The sequence below is a fragment of the Alligator sinensis genome, unplaced genomic scaffold, assembly GCF_000455745.1.
Source record: "Alligator sinensis unplaced genomic scaffold, ASM45574v1 scaffold1931_1, whole genome shotgun sequence".
Classification (NCBI taxonomy): domain Eukaryota; kingdom Metazoa; phylum Chordata; order Crocodylia; family Alligatoridae; genus Alligator; species Alligator sinensis.
Window position 1 is genome coordinate 194568 of NW_005842866.1, and position 19777 is coordinate 214344.

At 59.0% G+C, this 19777-nt stretch overlaps 1 protein-coding gene across 1 annotated transcript in view; it reads left to right on the plus strand.

Moving 5' to 3' along the window:
- Positions 1 to 19777, plus strand: part of PDE2A (phosphodiesterase 2A) — a 95281-nt gene that overhangs the window by 61279 nt on the left and 14225 nt on the right. Inside the window, exons 4-21 of the mRNA XM_014525713.2 lie at positions 2337 to 2446; positions 3153 to 3208; positions 5772 to 5831; positions 6861 to 7020; positions 7126 to 7178; positions 7555 to 7629; positions 8198 to 8239; positions 9451 to 9519; positions 10090 to 10220; positions 11380 to 11491; positions 13772 to 13811; positions 14306 to 14369; positions 15286 to 15364; positions 15480 to 15657; positions 15986 to 16098; positions 16227 to 16304; positions 16768 to 16890; positions 17517 to 17587. Coding sequence (XP_014381199.1) covers positions 2337 to 2446; positions 3153 to 3208; positions 5772 to 5831; positions 6861 to 7020; positions 7126 to 7178; positions 7555 to 7629; positions 8198 to 8239; positions 9451 to 9519; positions 10090 to 10220; positions 11380 to 11491; positions 13772 to 13811; positions 14306 to 14369; positions 15286 to 15364; positions 15480 to 15657; positions 15986 to 16098; positions 16227 to 16304; positions 16768 to 16890; positions 17517 to 17587 — 1614 coding nt within the window. The remainder of the gene's footprint in view (positions 1 to 2336; positions 2447 to 3152; positions 3209 to 5771; positions 5832 to 6860; positions 7021 to 7125; positions 7179 to 7554; positions 7630 to 8197; positions 8240 to 9450; positions 9520 to 10089; positions 10221 to 11379; positions 11492 to 13771; positions 13812 to 14305; positions 14370 to 15285; positions 15365 to 15479; positions 15658 to 15985; positions 16099 to 16226; positions 16305 to 16767; positions 16891 to 17516; positions 17588 to 19777) is intronic.

Below are 19777 nucleotides of genomic sequence, written 5' to 3' on the forward strand. Positions count from 1 at the left end.
GCCCCACATTTGCAGCAGCTGCCCCCAGGGATGGGCTATGCTTCATCAAGGTCCCCACCAGCCTCAGACTCTGTGCAACCTCTTTGGGCTGCTCTTTGGGCACTTCCTTGCCTCCCCCCCTATAGCATGAGCCCAGGCCAGGAGCCATGAGGACATGGCAGTCCCAGCAGCCAGCCTGGTCGCTTTGCTCCTTGATTGCTTGGCTCAGGCCCACACAACAGCGCAGCCCCCAGCGAGAGACAGGCCATCCATCCTTCCACCTCCCGGCCAGCGCTCTCCCAGCTCCTCTGGATGGTTATGAAGCATATAAATCTCTGCTGGGCTGGCGGCAGCTCTCCTCCCCTCGCTGCAGGGCTCTGGGATCAGGATGGAGACACGAGTGTCTGCTCAGGGCTACCGGGGATCTCTGGAGTTATAAGAACAACCTTTGCAGCAGCAGGACGTTGGCGTCCGCGGTCCCCCCGCTTTCCTTGCGGCAGGGTCAGGTGCGATGCCTGGTGCTGTGCCAGGGGCGACTGTGGTTTTGCTTAGAGTTTGGACAGTGGGTTTGTCCGGGCTGGTTTGGGCAAGGTTATTCCCAGAGGGCAGGTTGGGAAGGGGCAAGGAAGGGCGTGGTTAGGGCACACCATCCAGGTCCTTGCTGCGTGGCCTTGGCCATGTCACTTAGCCCCTCTGCCAAGCCTCTCTGCCAGGGATACGTGCTGCACCGGGATGCATGGAGCAGCAGGGAGGGGCTCGGGGCAGCACGGGAGCCTGACCTGTGCCCTGTGTTGGCCCACCATGGCAGGATCCCAGTGCCCTGAAATCCTGGCTGGGCTGGCAGGGGGCAACAGCACTGTGCACTGCATTGGCTTTGCCAGCTGCTGCAAACACCAGCAGCAATGCCCCCCCCATGCCCACCCCAGCACTGGGCTTGTTGGTGTGACAAGTGCCCAAGCACAGGAAGCATCAGGAATGGGCATTTGGCCTTCAGGTCCCTACTGAAATGGCCATGGGCAGCAGGGTCCAATGCTGGAGCTGTGCCCCATGGCTGGCAGGGGCAGCTGCTGTGATAGCCCCCAGATCTCTGAGCTGAACAGATTGGCATGCACGGGCCAGTTTCAGCCCCTCTTTAGCCAGAGAAGGTCGTTGCATGTGGGAGCCAGTTGCAAAAAAGGGAGAGAGAGATTGCAAGCAGCTGAACCCAGGGCAGTGTTGCCCTCAAGCCGAGGCGTCCCGTGGGCTGTGAATGACCCAGGCTCCAGTCCTGGCTGGAGCAGTGCCAGGGTCCCTCTGCATGGGGCCTGTCTGAGCTGGGGCTCACTCCCGTATCCCTGCTTGGAAATCCACGGAGGGGTCTGATTTGGTCCCGGGGCCGGATGGGAAGGCCATGACCCTGCACAGCTCTGCAGGACGGGCTGCCCGATCCCCACCAGCCTCCCTCAGAGCATGCAGATGCCATGCCTGTTTACTGGCAGTGGAAAGCAAGGCCCTTGGGAGGCAGCGGGGCATGCGGGTGCTGGGGACGGAGAGAGCTGCTGTCAGCCCACTGCAGACTGGAGAGCCGCACCCCAAAATGCAGCCAGCTCTGGGGTGGAACAGGTGCCACAGCAGCGCAGCACAGCACAGCACAGCACAGCAGGGGAAGCGTAGGAGCAGTCGGAGCGGATGAATGACAAGTGGCTTTGTATGAGTCCTGTGGGACATCTCTGCCGTGCCAAGCACTGTCCATGCACATCCCTGCCCCGGAGAGCCTAAAGCCGACCAGACAGACAGCAGGGAAACTGAGGCACGCAGCAGGGAAGGGAAGGGAAGGTCAGTGGCAGGGCTGGGAACCGAGCAGGGGTCTCCTGACTCCTGCACAGTGCCGTGGCCACTGGGTCTCACTTCCTTGGTGGTCCTGTGAGCTCTCTCAGGGGGCAGACTTTAACGTGGTGCATACAGCTCCGAGCGCAAGGGGCAGCTGAGCTCTCCGTGGGGGCCTGTAGGCCTGATGGTGGCACCCAGTGTAATAAATACTGGGAGCAGGGTGGCGGTGGATGGAAGGAGGGAGCCTGGGGCTCGGTGGGCCATGCCGTGCATGTCTCCATCAGGCCTGTTGGGCATGGGATAATTGCTGGCTTGGGGAGGGTGCTAGGGGCTGACAGATACCAGGCCTCTCCACAGCTCCTCGTGTGTTAGGACACCAAGCTGTCATCTGCCGTCAGCACGAGCAGTGTCTGTGGCTACAGCTCGTGCCCACCTGGCTGCCCCAGCTGCGGTGGGCTGCCCCCATCCCTCCCCAGCCTGGCTGTCTCCAGGAGGGCTGTCCCACGGCTGCTGGCTCAGCACCGCGTCCTCTGCTCTTGTCCTTCCAGAGATGCCGTGCTCAAGCAGAAGCGGGTGGAGTGCAGCGGGTTGCCCCCAGCTGAGCTCCAGGGCAAGGCGATGGACGGCCTGGTGGCACCTTTATCTCCAGATAAGCAAGGTAGGGCCAGCAGCGGGGGGTGGAAATGGCAGGGGCATTGGGTTGTGTGAGGGTGTAGATGGATGTGTGCAACTGGATAGATAGAGTGTGTGTATATGCATGGATGGGTAGGTGGCTATGCAGGAGAAAGGATGGATGGATGGATAGGTGGGTATGCAGAAGGATGGATGGACAGACAGATGGACAGTGGATAAGTGGCTGTGCAGAAGGATGGACGGATGGATGACTATATAGATGGATAGATGGATATGTGGGTATGCAGAAGGGCGGATGGACAGAGGGATGGATAGATAAGTGGCTGTGCAGAAGGATGGATGGATATGTAGATAGGTAGATGGGCAGATGGGTAAGTGGCTATGCCAAAGGATGGATGGACAGATGGGCTGATGGATGGATAGATAAGTGGCCGTGCAGAAGGATGGATGGATGAATGGATGGACAGGTGGCTATGCAGAAGGACAGGTGGATGGATGTGCACGCAGATACAGTGAGCAGGGGACACATGGCTCGAGCACAGGCTGGGCTGGCAGGGCAGGTAGCGTGTGCGCTTGCGATGGATGAACAGAGCCGCGTCTGCGGTGCCTCCCCGGACACTCCCAAGCTGCAGCACCCCCGCCCCTCCCCACATCTGTACACAGCCCGTTCCTGCCCCTCTGTGACTGTGCTCGCTCCAGGGCATGGCTGACTTTGCTGTCTTGCCTTGCAGTGCTGATCATCCCACTGGTGGACAAGGACCATGGGGGCGTGGTGTGCGTTATCCTGGTGAGTGACCGGGGGCTGCCGGGACACGGGGGAAGCCACGGGCAGGGTGAGAAGGGATGGGCCGCACCAGGCAGTCTCCGGGAGGGGGCTTGCACCCTAGTGCTGACAGGTCCTGGACGCTCCTGGACAAGCCAGAGCCCATTCAGGTCAGACCCCACGGAGAACATCTGGCCGGTGGCAGATGTCCAGACATGTTTGCTTGTGCGTTGAATGGCATGATTTTGCTGGGAGAGGAAAGAAGCGCGTGTGAGGCTGATGCTCTCGGCCTCTTCTTCCGGCAATTCGGTGACAGATTTTTGGGCTCAGCGGGGGGCATCACCAGGCGGGCCCAGCTCCACTGCCTTCCCAAAGCAGGACAGCCATGTGCCTATGGTGCCAGGTTGTATGTGCTGACTCTCTCAGCAGGCCTGGACCCTGAGTCAGTGGTCCCTTTCTGGGCAAGAGGGACATGGCTGGTGGCTGCCCCCCCCAGGACATGGCAGGTATTATGGTGCCACATGGGCACCTGGATACCACAGACCAGGGTGGCCACGGCAGCATGATTTCTCTGCCGATGGAGCAGAGGACGGGAGGGTTAATGGGTGAATGCAGGAGGTGGGTACTCGCCCTGGGAGCTGGGGGTGGGGGGAGGTGAGAGCTTAAACAGATTAAGGAGCAAGCGGAGCCGTGAGATTTTCTCCAGTGCTTATTAAAAGGGAATTATAATGATTAGCAGGCGCTGACCTTTCCTGGCTGCGCCCAGCCCCAGCCGCTGGGGACCACGCTGGTCCAGGCAGGCTGCCAGCATGTGCACGGGGGGCTGGGCTCACCTGCGCGGGTGCACGGCCCTGTGTGAGCACCAAGGTGATGTGTCTGCACTGGAGATGCAATGACACGTGCAGTGGTGAGACACACCAACACGTATACACCTGTGAGACACGCCAGCATGCACTCGGGTGAGACATTCACTGACACGCTTACTTTGGTGAGACATGCACCGACTCACACACACTAGTGAGACACTCCATGACATATGCACGCTGGTGGGACATGCACCATCACATGTGCACTGGTGAGATATGCACTGACACACATTGGTGGGATTGATAAGGTGTTCACTGATTCACATGCGCTGGTGAGATATGCGCTGCCTCACACGCACTGGTGAGACATACACCAACACGGATGCACTGGTGAGACATGCACTGACACATGCACATTGGTGGGACATGTAGATACGTGCGTTAATGAGACATTCATTGACGCGCGCTCCGGTGAGCTATGCACTGATTCACACACATTGGCGAGACACACAGCGAAATATGAACACTGGTGAGACGTGCACCATCATGCGTGCACTGGTGAGACATGCACTGATATACACACATTGGTGGGACGTGCAGCAGCACACACTCACTGGTGAGACATGCTGACCCACATGTGCTCCACTGAGACACGCACTGCCATATCTGCACAGATATGATGCTTGCTGGCGTGCACAAGGTGATGCACTGACATGCAGTAGCTCAGGTGCAAGGATGTTAACACAGGTGAACATTAACTCAGGTGTGGGGATCACTTCCAGTGAAGCACTGGATGCACTGTCCAGATGCTCAAGAAGGATAGATTGTGCTTTATGAATCTGGAAAAGAGAGGTCCATTTCATTCAAACAGCGGCAGGACACATGAAACAGCAGCTTTTGATTATTTTTGGCTTAGCATGTTGTGGGTTTTTTTTTATACAGGGCAGATGAAATAGCAAAGGAATGCATTTATGTTGGGTTTTGCTCTGATTTTCAACTGAATAATCCAGCCCCCAGCCCCTGGTTTATTAAGCAAGCTTCTGGTTTCTTTATAACTAGAGAAAAAATGTGTGTTGTGCTATATGGGATGATGCATCTCACCATCTGCACCCACCCTTTGCAAAATCCTGGGGTATGCATTCCTCATGGTCCATCCCAGGACTGTCCCAGGCTCTCTCCCCTCCACCCGAGCCTAGCATCACCCTGGGACCCTGACGCTCAGGACTGCCCAGCCCTTCCCTGTGGGGCTGAAGGACCCCAGCTCTGCACTGGGGCAGCTCGAAGCCTCCTCCAGGCTCCAGAGGGGCCAGAGGTGCCAGGGCCCATGAGAGCAGCTGGCTTCAGGACCTGGCCCTGCCGGAGTCAGTTCGCCCACAGATGCACAGGGAGAGGCTAGGGGAAACCTCACCCCTGTTCCATGCCTCAGTTTCCCTGCCTGGCCAGTCTATACTGGAGGATGCACCATGCCCAGCCCCACCAGCAGCTGGTAGAGGTGAGGGCCATAAGCTGGGTTGGTCCAAGCGACTGTGGCTGGTCCAACCTCCTTGAAGTTACCAGCCCGAGGGAGCTGGACTGAAGCCAGCCCCAGACCTGGACATGCCATGGCTGGCAGGGCACGTGGAGGCTGCATTAACCCCTGTGCTGCCGTGCCCACTGGATCTTGGGCATAGGCAGGGCAGTGCTGGTAGAGTGGGGCCAAGTGGGGCTGGGACTGAGCCGCAGGGGTGAGCAGGGCAGCAAGGGGCTGCGACCACCCCCTCCACTCTGTCTCTCACCCCCAGGTGCACTGCGGGCAGCTGAGCGAGCCGGACCAGCAGAACCTGCGCACGCTGGAGAAGCACGTGAGTATCCTCAGTGCTGGGACGGGGGTACCACCCGCCTCAGTCCCTTGGCCCCAGCCCCCTGCCCTGGGTGGCGGATGCCTGGTGCACGCAGAGGGGCTGGGTGGGTCCAAGTGCAAGCCACCTGGCTGTGCATACAGGGCCCATGCAGGTGTGAGCATGCGTGTGCAAGGCGGGGTCTGTGCATGTCCAGCCATGGAGGGGGTCTGTGTGCCAGGTTGGGCTCCCCTGGCCTGCCACAGACCCGCTCTGACCACCTAGGAGCGGACGTTGCATTTGTCCCGGGACAAGTCATGCCTGCTTTTGTCCTGGAACAGAAATCTCCCAGGATTGGTCTAGACACACGTCGCTTTGCTAATCAGGGCTTAGCCATCCACGGTTACTGTCCTGCCATCCCAGGATAAGCGATCAGATGCACTTTGCAATGACCCAGGATCAAGCTTCTCCAGGAAATGAATTTAGGATTTTAGGGATTTTGAACAATGAACACAGGCGTCTGTATGATGCCGCTGTGTCCCAAGATAAAAATGGTTTATCCCAGGGACAAACAAGACAGACACATAAACGTCATAGATTTATCCCAGGACAATGGACGCGGATATCTGTACAATGCCGCTTTGTCTCAGGATAAGACAGGTTATCCCGGGACAAACAATACAACGACATAATCATCGCATATTGATCTTGGGACAATGGATATGGGCATCTGTATGATGCTGCTTTGTCTCAGGATAAAATGGTTTATCCCGGGATAAATGGGACAGCTGTTTGCAGCCCTGCAGACCAAGCCCCGTCCCCCGGGCAGTGCCCCGTCCCGTGTGCCCTGGCTCCGGGAATGAAGCCTCTCACCCCAGCACGTGGGGGGGTGTTTTCTGTGCAGACCAGGGCCAGGGCAGGACACGTGGCCGTGCTGGGTGGCACAGCAGGTCCCGCCATGGCGGGAGCCTTACAGCCCTTTCTCATGGGAGCTGCTGGGTGGAGGGAAGGGATCGGCTCCCCACTGACCCCTGCCCCGGGCTGTCCTGGCAGGTGCTGGTGGCATACCGGCGTGTCCAGGCCCTCCAGAAGCTGCAGCCCTGGCCCCAGGTCAGCCTGTCTACCAGCTCCTCCCAGAACTCGCTGGCTAAAACCGAGAGGGCCACCAGCAGCGACTACAACGACTTGGACCGCAAGATCCTCCAGCTGTGTGGTAAGGGAGGCGCTGCCCGTGGCATCCTCCAGCTGTGCATGCCTTCGGGGCACATGGGCTTGGAGGCACCCGCCAGGCTCATGTGGCCTCTCCGTGCCCATGCAGGGGAGCTGTACGACCTGGACGCCGCCTCGCTCCAGCTTAAAGTCCTCAACTATGTGAGTGCCGCACCTTTCCCCTTTGCCTTGGCATACCCCGGTGCTCTGCCAAGCCGGAGTTAGGACCCAGGCATCCTGGTGCTCTTCACCTCTATCAGGGCCCTCCCCCAGCTATGCCTTATTAGCCCCGGTGCAGGGTCTCCGGGTTCCCAGCTCTGCCACTGCCTGCCCTGTAACCTTGGTCAAGTCACGCAGCCACTCTCTGAGCCGTGCCTCAGTTTCCCCACCCCCGGCTGCATGACTCTCCTCCCCCTGCTTGTGCCTGGATGCAGCCGAAGCACCAGGAGCCACAGGGTCTGGGCGCTGCCCCGAGCCAGCGGCAGGGGGGTGTCCCCATGCGGGGCCTGCCCCTCACCTTGCTTCCCTCTCCCCACAGCTGAAGCAGGAGACCCAGTCGCCTTGCTGCTGCCTCTTGCTGGTCTCCGAGGACAATCACCAGCTCTTCTGCCAGGTGAGTGGGACGGCGCTGGGCACGGGGCAGGCACCGGGGGCCTCTGGCAGGGCCCACGTGCTCCCAGCACCCACAGTGGGGAAGGCTGGAGGGTCCCACCTGTGACCTGTCCTGCCCCTGCTGCAGTCTCCCCACCCCTCGCTGTCCCTTGCATCCCCTCCAGCTCCCCTTCCGGCTGGGGCTGGGTGATCTGAGCACAGCAGTGGGAGCTCCCTGGGTCTGGGGCTGCCTGCTGAGTCCCCAGCATGATGACCCCAGTTGCTACAGGACCGAATGCCCATCAGCTCTAGAGCGCTGGGCAGTTTTGCACCCTGGGGCTGGCTCAGATGATCGATTGTGGTCCTGGGCACAGCTTGTGTCAGCCCTTCAGGGGGTTTGCCCTCTGGGTGCTTCCTGGAAAGACTGGAGAGGCCAGGACCTGCTCCCCTGGGTGCCAGGGACCCTGTGGAGGGGCAGAGGCAGCTCTGGAGCAAAGTCCTGTCCTGGCATGGGCTCCAGAGGCTGCATTAGCCACGTTCATGTGCCCCGAAGCTGAGCTGTCCCTGACTCCCAGCCTTACTTCCTTCAGGTGGTGGGTGATAAAGTGCTGGAGGAGGAGATCAGCTTCCCCGTAAGTACCAGTCTTGCTGCCTAGTGGGTGAACAGCAGGGAACAGGCAGGTCAGGTCAGCCCCAGCCTGGAGACGGGTCCGGTCTGAGCCTTGGAGCTATATGGCATAAACCAGCTAAGGATGGGGACATGCACACATCCCCTGCAGGGCATGAAGCACATGTACCCGGCAGGGCAGCAGCATTGTGCTAGAGCCACTGACTTAGGGATAGCTCAGACCCGTCTTGCATGGAGAGCTGGAGATGCCATGCCCAATTTCTGCTTCTCCCTCCGCCGTCCTGAGCTGTGGTTACCAACTGCCCCGGTCCAGCTGCTTTGGCACCGGCTGGTGGGAAGACGGGAGCTTTCCCATGATCGCGGCTGCATGGGCTGGTCTCTGGTGCGGTCCCCTGGCCCATGGGAAGGAGCGCAAGCAAAACTGGACTGGAATTGGCCTTGCTACATGGCTGGACCTGCCTGATCAGCCTTAGTTCATCAAAACCAAAGTGATGCTTACCCCTGGATCAGGGCTGAGTGGCTCCCCAGGGGCCCGGTGGCTAGACAACCAGCCCCATCCATGAGCTACCTCCACAAGAGAGGTAATAGGCATAGTCCCGACGGGCTGCAGTGAAGTGCTGCTGATGAAGCCGGAGGAGCAGCCTGCTCTGGTTTATGTCCCGTGCCTAATCCCCACAGGCTCGCACCTCTCCTCAGTCAGAGGCTTAAGTGTGTTTGTCCGCACAGCGGTGATAAGGCCATTAATGCGCCCGCGTGCACACCCATTGCCGGCTCCCGGCTCCCGGCATCGCCACGCTCCAGTGGCACGGGCAGTTCATTTAGCATCTTTGCTAATCCAAAGTGCTGCAAGCTGCCATGGTCCTAGTGCCAGGGATGCAGCCGGCCTGGCATGCTAGGGCTCTGAGCAGCAGGACATGGGCTAATGTGCCTGGGGAGGCCTGGAGGAGATGGCTGGGGACATGGCTGGAGGCATCTAGGCACCACATCACCGGTGTAGCAGGGTGCCAGGAGCCAGCCGTGATTGTGCTCATGTAGGTGCGGGCTGAGGCTCTCCCGAGGCACAGGGAAGAAGCCACATGTGCTTGGAGAGCCCAGCTTGAGGCCACCACCGGGTGCAGAGCTGCGGGAGCTGGGCTGGGGGCAGAGCAGCATCTTCCTTGCCCCCATGGCACCGCTGCCCGCAGAGCTCACCCCATGTATGCGCTTTGTCTGCAGCTGACGGTCGGGCACCTGGGGAAGGTTGTGGAGGAGAAGAAGTCCATCACGCTGCAGGACATCAGCGTGGTACGTGATGGGCCGTGGGCGTTGAGGTGTCAGGTCCGGGCAGTTGCGCAGCCCTAAAGCCTCCATCCGTTGCTGTCATCTGCACTGTGCTGGGTGGCCGTGGCCCGCTGCGTGGTAGAGTGGCCGGGCAGCTGTTCTCCTGTGAACCTGGAAACGTGGGTTTGGTTCCCATCGGAGAGGGTCGAAGCCCCCATTTGGCTTGCTGCCTTGCACCTGGCCTCTGCTGCCTGCTGCTTCCTCCTCTGTGCCATGCAGAAGGGCTCGGGCTGACCCAGGTGCTCACCTGAGCAGGGCTCTGGCAAGGGGGGCAGTGCCCAAGAAAGGGGCAGACACCTGCATGGTAGAGATGCATCCAGCACTGTTGCTCTTGCTGCTGTTTCATTGCTGGGGAAACTGAGGCAGGGGGAAGAGGTTGGCCAGGGGTTTCTGTGCAGTCCAGCTGCCAAGCGGAGACTGGGAGCCAGTATCCCCTGGCCAGCCCACTCTCCCAGCGCCTGTGTTTGCCGACAGCAGGGGTCACGCCGGGGAGATGCGCAGCTCACCCCTCCTCATCCCACCCTCTCTTGGCAGGAGGAGCACAAGCAGCTGGGCAACATGCTGGGCTTCGAGGTGACCTCCATGCTCTGTGTCCCCGTCATCAGCAGAGCCACTGCGCAGGTGGTGGCCTTGGCCTGCGCCTTCAACAAGCTCGGCGGGGAGAGGTGAGTGGGGGGCAAGGGAAACTGGGATGCAGGGTCCCTGTGGGGTCATCCTGCATCCCAGCCATCCTCGGAGACGCAGCCAGGGAGCTCCAGCTTGGCTGTGGCTCCACGTCCCAAACCAGGTGCCTCAGCTCACCAGGCCTTGAGGCTCTGGGATGATGCCATGTGGTTCCTTATGCCCTTGGGTCTGAGAGGCCTGCAGCCTTTTGCTACCTTCTGTGCCCTGGTGCCCTGTGGGACCTGCCCTCAGCCCTGGGGGTGCCCAAACAGCCATTCACGCTTGCACGCACAGGCAACCACATTTGCATGCTCACCATTCACTCCCACATGTCCAGACAGCCATGCACACTCGCACACACAGCACAGCACTTGCACATCCACCGTTTGCTTACTCCAGCTGTGCACGCTCACACTCAGCCCAACATGCTTGAATATGCCATTCACTCACGTACACATGTCTAAACAGCCATGGACGCTTGCACACACAGCCCAACATGCTTGCATTCACTCCCACATGTCCAAACAACTGTGCATCCACCGTTTGCTTACTCACACATATACAGCTGTGCTTGCTCGCACAAGCAGCCCAGCATGCTTGCACATGCCATTCACTCACTTACATGCATCTAGACAACCATGCATGCTTGCACACACAGCTTATGAGTGGTCTGGTGATACCCTGCCTGCCCCACGCCCCGCCAGGCCCAGCCCGGGGGGAGGTCTTGTCTTGCCCCCACTGAAGTCTCCTGCTAGTCCTGTCCCTTTAGCAGGCTGCAGATGGGGCTGGCACCCCCTTGGGCCTGCGAAGCCACCAGGTCCAGCCAAGTATAGGGAGCAGGGAGCAGCATGGTCGGGGTCCCAAAGCTGTTGGGCAGGCTTGTCCCCTGTCTGAAGGACCATGGACATTTCACTCCAATGTCCCCCAATGGCTGGGAATAAAACCCAGGTGTCCTGGCTCCCAGCTCAGTGCCCCGGCCCCCAATGTCCTTGGCAGCAACAGGCTCTCTTCTTGCCCTAGGCCTGTGCTGGGGGAGAGGAGGGACCAGGCAGAAGCCCTGAGGGAGGAGGTGAACGCGGAGCGGGGTATGGCAGCTGGGTCCACCCCAGAGGTGGGCGCATCCCTGGCCCCTGACATGACCGTGCCCCCTTGCCTCCTTAGCTACACGGAGGCCGACGAGCACAAGATCCAGCACTGCTTCTGCTACACGTCCACCGTTCTGACCAGCACGCTGGCCTTCCAGAAGGAGCAGAAGCTCAAGTGCGAGTGTCAGGTGAGGCCCAGCCGGAGGGGCAGGGCAGGGCAGGGCAGGGGTCTCCGGCAGGGAAGGGGCCGAGCTGGGCACTTCCTGCGTGTGCAGGGCATAGCCCCCCGCCAGCAGGATGGCCGGCTGGGGCACAGCCCTGAGTCTGCAGCTCTGTAAAGGCAAAGGAGGAGCTCCCCTGCCTAGCAGCAGTAGTTGGCTTTTATCCACCCTGTGAGCCAGCTGCTAAAGCAGGATGCCTTGAACCAGCATCCCCATCCAAACCCGCCTGAGGGCCCTGCCACCTTCTGCCCTCAGTTGTGGCTGTCAGCACCCCCTCCACCAACCCCTTGAAGCGCTGGGATGATGGTACGTGGTTCCTTATGCCCTTGGGTCTGAGGGGCCTGCAGCCTTTTGCTACCCTAAGACCTTCCATGCCCTGGTGCCCTGTGCGACCTGCCCTTAGCCGTAGGGGTGCCCAGACAGCCATGCACATTTGCACACACAGCCCAACACACTTGCATGCTCACCATTCACTCCCATGTGTCCAGACAGCCATGCACGCTCGCCCACAGTACAGCCCTTGCACGTCCACCGTTTGCTTATTTATACATTTCCAGCTGTGCACTCTTGCACACGCAGCCCAACATGCTTGCCCATGCCATTCGCTCACTTACATGCCTAGACAGCCATGCACGCTTGCACACGCAACCCAAAACAGTCACACGCTCACCCTTTGCTCACTCACACGTGCATGCTTTCACACACACCCTGACATGTTCACACAATCACCCTTCATTCACACAGGTGTCCAGCCATGCACACTCTTACGCACAGCTCGGCACACTTGCATGCATACCCTGTGACGTGCTGTTTCATGCCTGCGCCACCCTGCATGTCTGCGGCCTCACATCTGCCAGCCTCCAGCCCCCTCTTGCCCTCAGAGGCTGCCCCCTGCCCCTGGCTCTGTTCCCACCCCCAGCTCCCAGGCTGGCACTGGCTGGGCTGTGGTGCCCATCACTGCACTGGGAAGGGGATTCACTGCCTTGTGCCCCACACAACAGCCACGACCACGCTGCTGGGAGCAGCACTGCCCTCCAGCCACGGGCATGGGGTGCCCTCTCGTGGCCAAGTGGGGTCCAGCCTCCCCGTCTCCGGGCAGCATTCAACCATCTGGGCAGGATTCCCCAAACAGGGAGCACTGGGCAGCTGCTGACAATGACTTTCCTGGGTGTGGTCCAGGCACAACACACAGCTTGCAATCTGATTCCAGCAGAGGATCACTAACCCCAGGAGGACACCGAGGCAGCCTCAGTTTCCCTACCTACATCTCCACTGCTTCCTGCCCCCCTCTCCCCTAAAGTACCCTCCACCCCAAGTTTCCCCTGACCCGCTCAATGCCCTGTGATTAGTCACCCCCATCCTAGGAGGAGCAGGGCGGTCGAGAGGACAGTGCCCTGGCCTGAAAGCTAGAAGACCCGGGTGGAGGCCTTGCTGTCTCTCTGCGTGCGCCGTGTGATAATTACTTTGCACGTGTGACCAGTTTAAATTTATTGCGCGATTCACCAGTTCATTGTGTGATCGTTACTTTGCACGTGTGGTCTGTTTAAATTTCTTATGGGATTCACCAGTTCGTTGCGTGATCATTACTTTGCATATGTGGTCAGTTTACATTTATTGCACAATTCAGCAGCTTATTGTGTGATCATTATTTGGCACATGCGGTTGGTTTAAATTTATTGCACGATTCACCAGCTCATTGTGTGATCCTTACTTTGCACATGTGGCCGGTCTTACTTGGCCCACGTGTCTAATTGAAATTTATTGCATCTCCAGCTCATTGTGCGATCCTTATTTTGCACATGTGGCCGGTCTTACTTGGGACGTGTGGCCGGTTTAAATTTATTGCGCGATTCACCAGCTTATTATGCAATAATCACTTGGCACATGTGGCCGGTTTAAATTTATCGCACGATTCACCATATCACTGTGTGAGCCTTACTTTGCACGTGTGGCTGGTCTTACTTGGTATGTGCGGCTGGTCTAAATTTAATGCACAGTTCACCAGTGAATTGTATAATGTATGCAACATATAGCATGGGCCTTGGATCCGTTCCCAGGAGTGGGAGCCCTGCTGCCACACGGCACCGCGAGCTCCTGCCCCCCTCTCCCTGCTGGAAACACAGCGGATTGCTGTCGGGGGCAGGAGGAGGGAGTGGGGCTCGGGCTGGTCCTAAGCCCACGAGACCAGACACGGTTAATTAACTCCAGCAACGAGCAGGACTCTCAATGGCTTCTTCTCCCCTCCAGGCTCTGCTGCAAGTGGCCAAGAACCTGTTCACCCACTTGGGTAGGTGGCTTACCCCTGCCCTCCGCCAGCCCAGAAGGAAGCCAACCCCCCTCCCATGGCTGTCCCTGGGCCATACTGTTGGGTGGGGGTCTGAGAGGTCTCCCCTGCATCACTGAGGGCAGGGTCTGGCCTCCGTTCCCTACTCCCTGCATGCATTTCCCTCTGCCCTTGCATGCTTGGAGGGTTGGGGAGTAGCAAGCACAGCAATGGGGAAACTGAGGCAGCAGCTTGCCCAAATAATGCCTTGGCAGATGCTAGCACCAGGGTGGGGAACTTCTCAGCTGCACCTCCTAAGGGTTGATCTAAGCACCGGGACCCCTGCCCACCAGACCCAGAGCATCCAGTGGGGCAGACCCCCACACCTGGGAGCTCAGGCCAGCCCCAGCCTGTCGCCACCTCGGGCTGGCCTCTCAGCCTCCATGGGCTGCCCAGAGCCGCACTGCCAGGACCCCACCATCACGCCCCATCCTCATGGTGCACCTTGTCCCCCACAGATGACGTGTCGGTGCTGCTCCAGGAGATCATCACTGAGGCCCGAAACCTCAGCAACGCCGAAATGTGAGTCTGGCCACGTGCGGGACGGGGCCACGGTCAGACCAGCCCACACGTGAACCACAGGCTGGGCAGAGTTGAGCCTGTCCCAGAGGCTGGGGCATGGGTAGTGCACATGGGGGTCATATCCTGGAGAGGAAGCCCCGTAACACAGCATCAGAGTGACTGAGATACAGCACGAGGCCCTGGGACTAAAGAAATGATGTGACCTGGCCCTGGGCAGAGTTAAGGTGATGCCCCCCAAGGAGCCAGATTGAGGTGAAGTGTCGAAGGGGCAGCATTAAAGTGATGCCCCGCTCTGGGGTGTTACTAGACTTAAGACACTCCGCAATAACCCATAGCACACAACTTTGTCCAACTTAAAACACAACCAAATATGCCAAAAAGACATCAGAAAGGCTTGCATACACCTTGCATGATCCTGAAGGCAGAGTGTCTCCTTGCAGCCAGGTATTCGGATGGTCTTTCTGGGGGATCTGTAGATCTTTTGGGCAGGTGAGGAAGAGATCCCCCGGACCTCATCATTACCTGGGTTTTTATTGGAGATCTACACCTCCTTCTCCCCGCTTGGGTGCCTTGACCATAGCATGCTTTTCTCATCCCGCACACCCCTCAGCGTCCCTGTCTCTTCTCAGGTTTCCCAGTCTCTCGCCCCTTCTACAGGTCCTGCTTTGCAATGTAAATGTAGCTCCCTGCAAGTCGCTTCAGGCTCAGTAAAAAGGCCCGCACTTGTTATGACTGTGCCAGGTCTTTGCCAACGAGGGGCAGAGTTAAGGGGACTTGTTTCCACTCCGAATGCTCCCCGAGGTTGCATCTGGAGTGAGGAGGGGCAGGGGGATGAGAGAGGATGGGATGGATTCTGCATCGGGGCAGTCTGGGCTTCTCTTCCCTGAGCCTCCCCGCGGCCTCTTGTCCCCGGCAGATGCTCCGTGTTCCTGCTGGACAGAGGCAACCAGGAGCTGGTGGCCAAGGTGTTCGACGGCGGTGTAGTGGACGATGAGGTAGGCCAGCTGGATGAGGGTGAGGGTGGGCAGGGCCGGTGGGTGCTCGGGGAGGCATGGGTGAGGGGTGGCACTGGAGACCCTCTGAGCAATTCCCCTCTGCCAACACCCCCAGAGCTACGAGATCCGGATCCCCGCGGACCAGGGCATCGCGGGGCACGTGGCCACCACAGGGAAGATCCTCAACATCAAGGATGCCTATTCCCATCCGCTCTTCTACCGGGGCGTGGACGACAGCACCGGCTTCCGGACCAGGAACATCCTCTGCTTCCCCATCAAGAACGAGAACCAGGGTGAGGCCCTGCTCGGCCCGACCCCAGCCCCCATCTCCTCCGTGCGGGGCTGGACAGACCCACCCATGTCTCCAGGGCTCTTCAGCATCTCTGGAGATCTCTGGAGGGCATGAGAGGTCCCCAGAGTGGGTAAAGGGCCTGCATCCCACCTCCCCAGCCTCAGCTGCACCCTGTCCAGCCCTGTGCTGGCATGGAACTGGTTATACGGAGCATGGGGTCCCAATCCAGGCCGTCAGGGCCCCTTGAGCCCACGCCTCCTGATGCCACGGCATAGCTGTAGTGTGCCACTCTGCTAACCATGCCTGCCATGTGCTCCTGGCTCTTCCAGAGGTCATCGGGGTGGCCGAGCTGGTCAACAAAATCAACGGCCCCTGGTTCAGCAAGTTTGACGAGGACCTGGCCACGGCCTTCTCCATCTACTGTGGCATCAGCATTGCCCACGTAAGTGCCAGGGCTGCCCCATGGCCTGTCTTAGCCTCGTGTTGATGCCCGGCTGGGTGCTGGGTCTCCTTTTGCCAGGTATCTGCCCCCCAAAACCACTAACCACCCTCTCCTCCCCCTTGCCACAGTCCCTGCTGTATAAGAAGGTCAACGAGGCGCAGTACCGGAGCCACCTGGCCAACGAGATGATGATGTACCACATGAAGGTGAGGGGGGTGAGCAGGCTGCCAGGGGGAGTGGCAGAGGCAGCCAGCTCTGGGGTGGAGCACAGATCTGAGGGTCTTCCTACAACGCTGCAGCAGCCCATGGGTTTTCATCAGCCTCCAGCCAGCCGTCCCAACAGCTCCTGAGCAATCAGCCTCCAATGTATTGCCTGCAGTGGTGTTGCTCTGTTGCTGCACCCCAGAAGCAGCTGCATTTCAGGGAGGAGCAAGGTCATGGCTCTGCAGGGGAGTTATCTTGGTGTGGCTGAGCTCTGTCTGCAGAGCGGCCAAGGGCAGCACACCCCAAGGGCTCGACTGTGGTGCATCAGGAAGCTTGTATAGCTGCCGTCCCATGCCGTGCATGGCAGATCAAGGACCCCAGGATGGGGCTGTCTGCCCAGTGCCAACGGGTGAACCCTGAGATTGCTGCCCATCACGAAAGGCCTGTCCCCATCTCCTCTTGCAGGTCTCAGACGACGAATACACCAAGCTGCTGAGCGAAGGGATCCGGCCCGTCCAACACATCGATTCCAGCTTTGCCAACTTTTCCTACACTCCACGCTCTCTGCCCGAGGACGACACATCCATGGTGGGTGCTGGGGGCAGGTCTAGGGCCCCGGGGGCCAAGCCTTATCCCACCACAGCTGAGAACAAAGCCAGGAGAAAACCGGGGCTTAAAGGGTTGAGAGTCCGGGGGTCTAGTCCCTGCTTTACCTGGGTTTCTTTGCTCCTACTTGATGTCTCTGCGGGCACAGGCAGGCACAACACCCACCCAGGTCAGCAGCATTGCACCGGGGTGAAATCAGCAGCAGACAGGCAGCACAAACCCCTCTGTAAACTGTCCCTGGTAGGATTGAGGGTAACCGGGGCCTTTCCCCTGGTAAGACTGCAGCGGTCTGCATCCATCCAAGGGGAGCATTTGCCAAAGGTGGTCAGGGTCCCTTGCCCCCCGTGCCTAGCCCTCAGATGCAGCTGCCTGCTGCTTGCCCTGCCCCAGGATACTGCATGTCTGTGTGCTGCTCACCCCCGGGTCATTTCCCAGCTCAGTCATAGTGGATGTGCAAGTGCCTGCCTGTGCCCTGCACCTCTCTTCCTATCTGGAGTTGTTCTGTCTTTGGGTCCCGGGCAAGGAGCCTGGCATGAGGGGCTAGACTGCATCTGCAGTCTCTGCCAGCCCAAGCCCCTCATCCAGCTCTCTCCTGCCTCGCTCCACAGGCCATCCTGAGCATGCTGCAGGACATGAACTTCATCAACAACTACAAGGTGGATCGCCCGACGCTGGCCAGGTGGGCTTGCTCTCTGCATGGCGCGGGGCTGCGGAGGGTGGGGGCATGTGTCCGCTTCTTCTTATGAGCCTCTCAAGTTCACTAAACACATCAGCTTCATGCTCAGTGGCCATCAGGAAGGCAAACAACATCATAGTCATAGAAAATGAAGGTTGGAAGGGACCCCAGGAGGTCACATGTAGTCCAACCTCCTGCTCAAAGCCTCAACTACATCATCCCAGTCAAGGCTTAGTCTAGCTGGGCCTTAAAAAACTCCAAAGATGGAGATCCCACCACCTTTCTAGGTAGCCCATTCCAGTTTCACCACCGTCCTAGTGAGAAAGTTTTTCCTAATATCCAACCTCAACTTGCCTTGCTGCAGCTTGAGCCCATTGCTCTTTGTTCTGTCATCTGCCCCCGCTGAGAACAGCCCAGCTCCATCCTCTTTGCAACCCCCTGCAGGGAGCTGAAGGCTGCTATTCAATCCCCCTTGGTCTTCTCTTCTGCAAATTAAATCAGCCCATTTCCCTCAGCCTGTCCTCACCACTCATGTCCCCCAGCTCCTCAACCATTTTTGCTGCCCTCATGAACATGCTGGGGATGATTAAGAAGGTAACTGTGAACAAGATGGAAAGTATCATGATATCCCTTTATTAATCCATGGTGCATGCGCACCTTAAATACGATGCCCAGGTCTGGTGGCCGCACCTCCACAAGGAGATGGAAGAGCTAGAGGAGGTGCAGAGAAGGGCAGCAAGGATGATGAGCGGTGTGGAGCAGAGACTGAAGAGGCCAAGCCTGGTCAGTCTAGAAAAGAGACATTTAAAGGGGGATGTGAGAAGGCTTTGCCCAACACTAAACGGCGAAGAGAAAGTCACTGGGGGTTTATGAGTGACTCTCACCAGACAAGAACGGGGGTCACCACATGAAAGGAGCTGGTAGCAAGTTGAAAACGAACAGCGTGAAGTTGTGTTTCACTCAGTGTGTCATTCAAGGGTGGGACACATTGACACCAGAGGTGGGGGCACCTGAGAGTTAGCCCCATTCACCAAGGGACTGGACACAGGCTTGGAGGAAAGGGGCATCTGAGCTTCCTGGACCCTAAATGCTGGAGGCTGCAAGGAAGAGGAACAGTGGAAAGACCCTCTGGCCAAACCCAGTTTGCAAGACCTAGGCTGGAGGGGGCATGGCTTGTGCAGAGATGTTGAAAGGAAGGTGCCCCTTGGATGGACACAGCCTCCCACTCTGCCCGGGCACACTCATCCATGCCAAGACAGGCAGGGCAGGCTCAGAGGGGCAGGTGTGCCAAGACTATGCACGTGGATGGGGCAGGCAGCGCGCGCAGCCCTGTCAGCACACAAGCAAGCACGCGTTCTTGGCTGCAGCCAGCCATACCCCTGCTTTCCCTTGGCAGCAGCTGCAGAGCTCAGGTGCTGACAGGTCCAGTGGGGTCTTGGAGGAGAGTGGGGCTCAGAGCCAGGAGCAGCTCAAAGCTGAATAGATGCCCAGGGAACAGATACCAGGGGAAGGGGTGGGCTCTCCATCACTGGAGGTGTCCAAGAGGAGGCTGGACAGCCCCTGGTTGGGGATGATCTATGTGTAGCAATGCCTGTGCTCTGCAATGGGGATTTCCCAGGCTTCTGGGCTTTGCTGGTTCCCCCCACCCCTTTGTGCTCCATGCATCAGGGGGTTTTGAAGCCTCCCCCAGAGGTGCTGGGTGCTGCTGCAACCCAGGCTGGCTGTGCCAAAGCTCCTGCTGGGACCAAACCCAGAGCGTCCTGGCCAGAGAGTCTTGTCCCTCTGCTTAGGGTCAGACCGATGCTGCATTTGGGGTCAGGAAGGAATTTCCCCCCTGTGGCGGGCCAGTAGGGGGCGCTCCTGCGTTGAGCCGCCCACCACCCTGCGCCCGCCCACCTTCCAGGCTCCGAGTGCCTCCCTGGGGTGCCTCCCGTCCGGCCGACCCCTTCCCTGGAGCACACCCGCTAGCCTGGGGTTCCCGCTGCCACCATCCAAGGCTCTGGACTCACTTCTGGCTCTGCGCACCTTGGAAAACACAGGCCTGATCGTCCAATGGGTGCTAGACCCAGTATAAGCACTTGGGGCACTTCCCCAAGTCAGGGGCTGATTAGGGAAGCCTCCCTTAGTCCACCGACCTAAGGGGCCTCCTCGGCATAATTTAGACCCACCCCTCAATAAGTTTCCCACATCGGT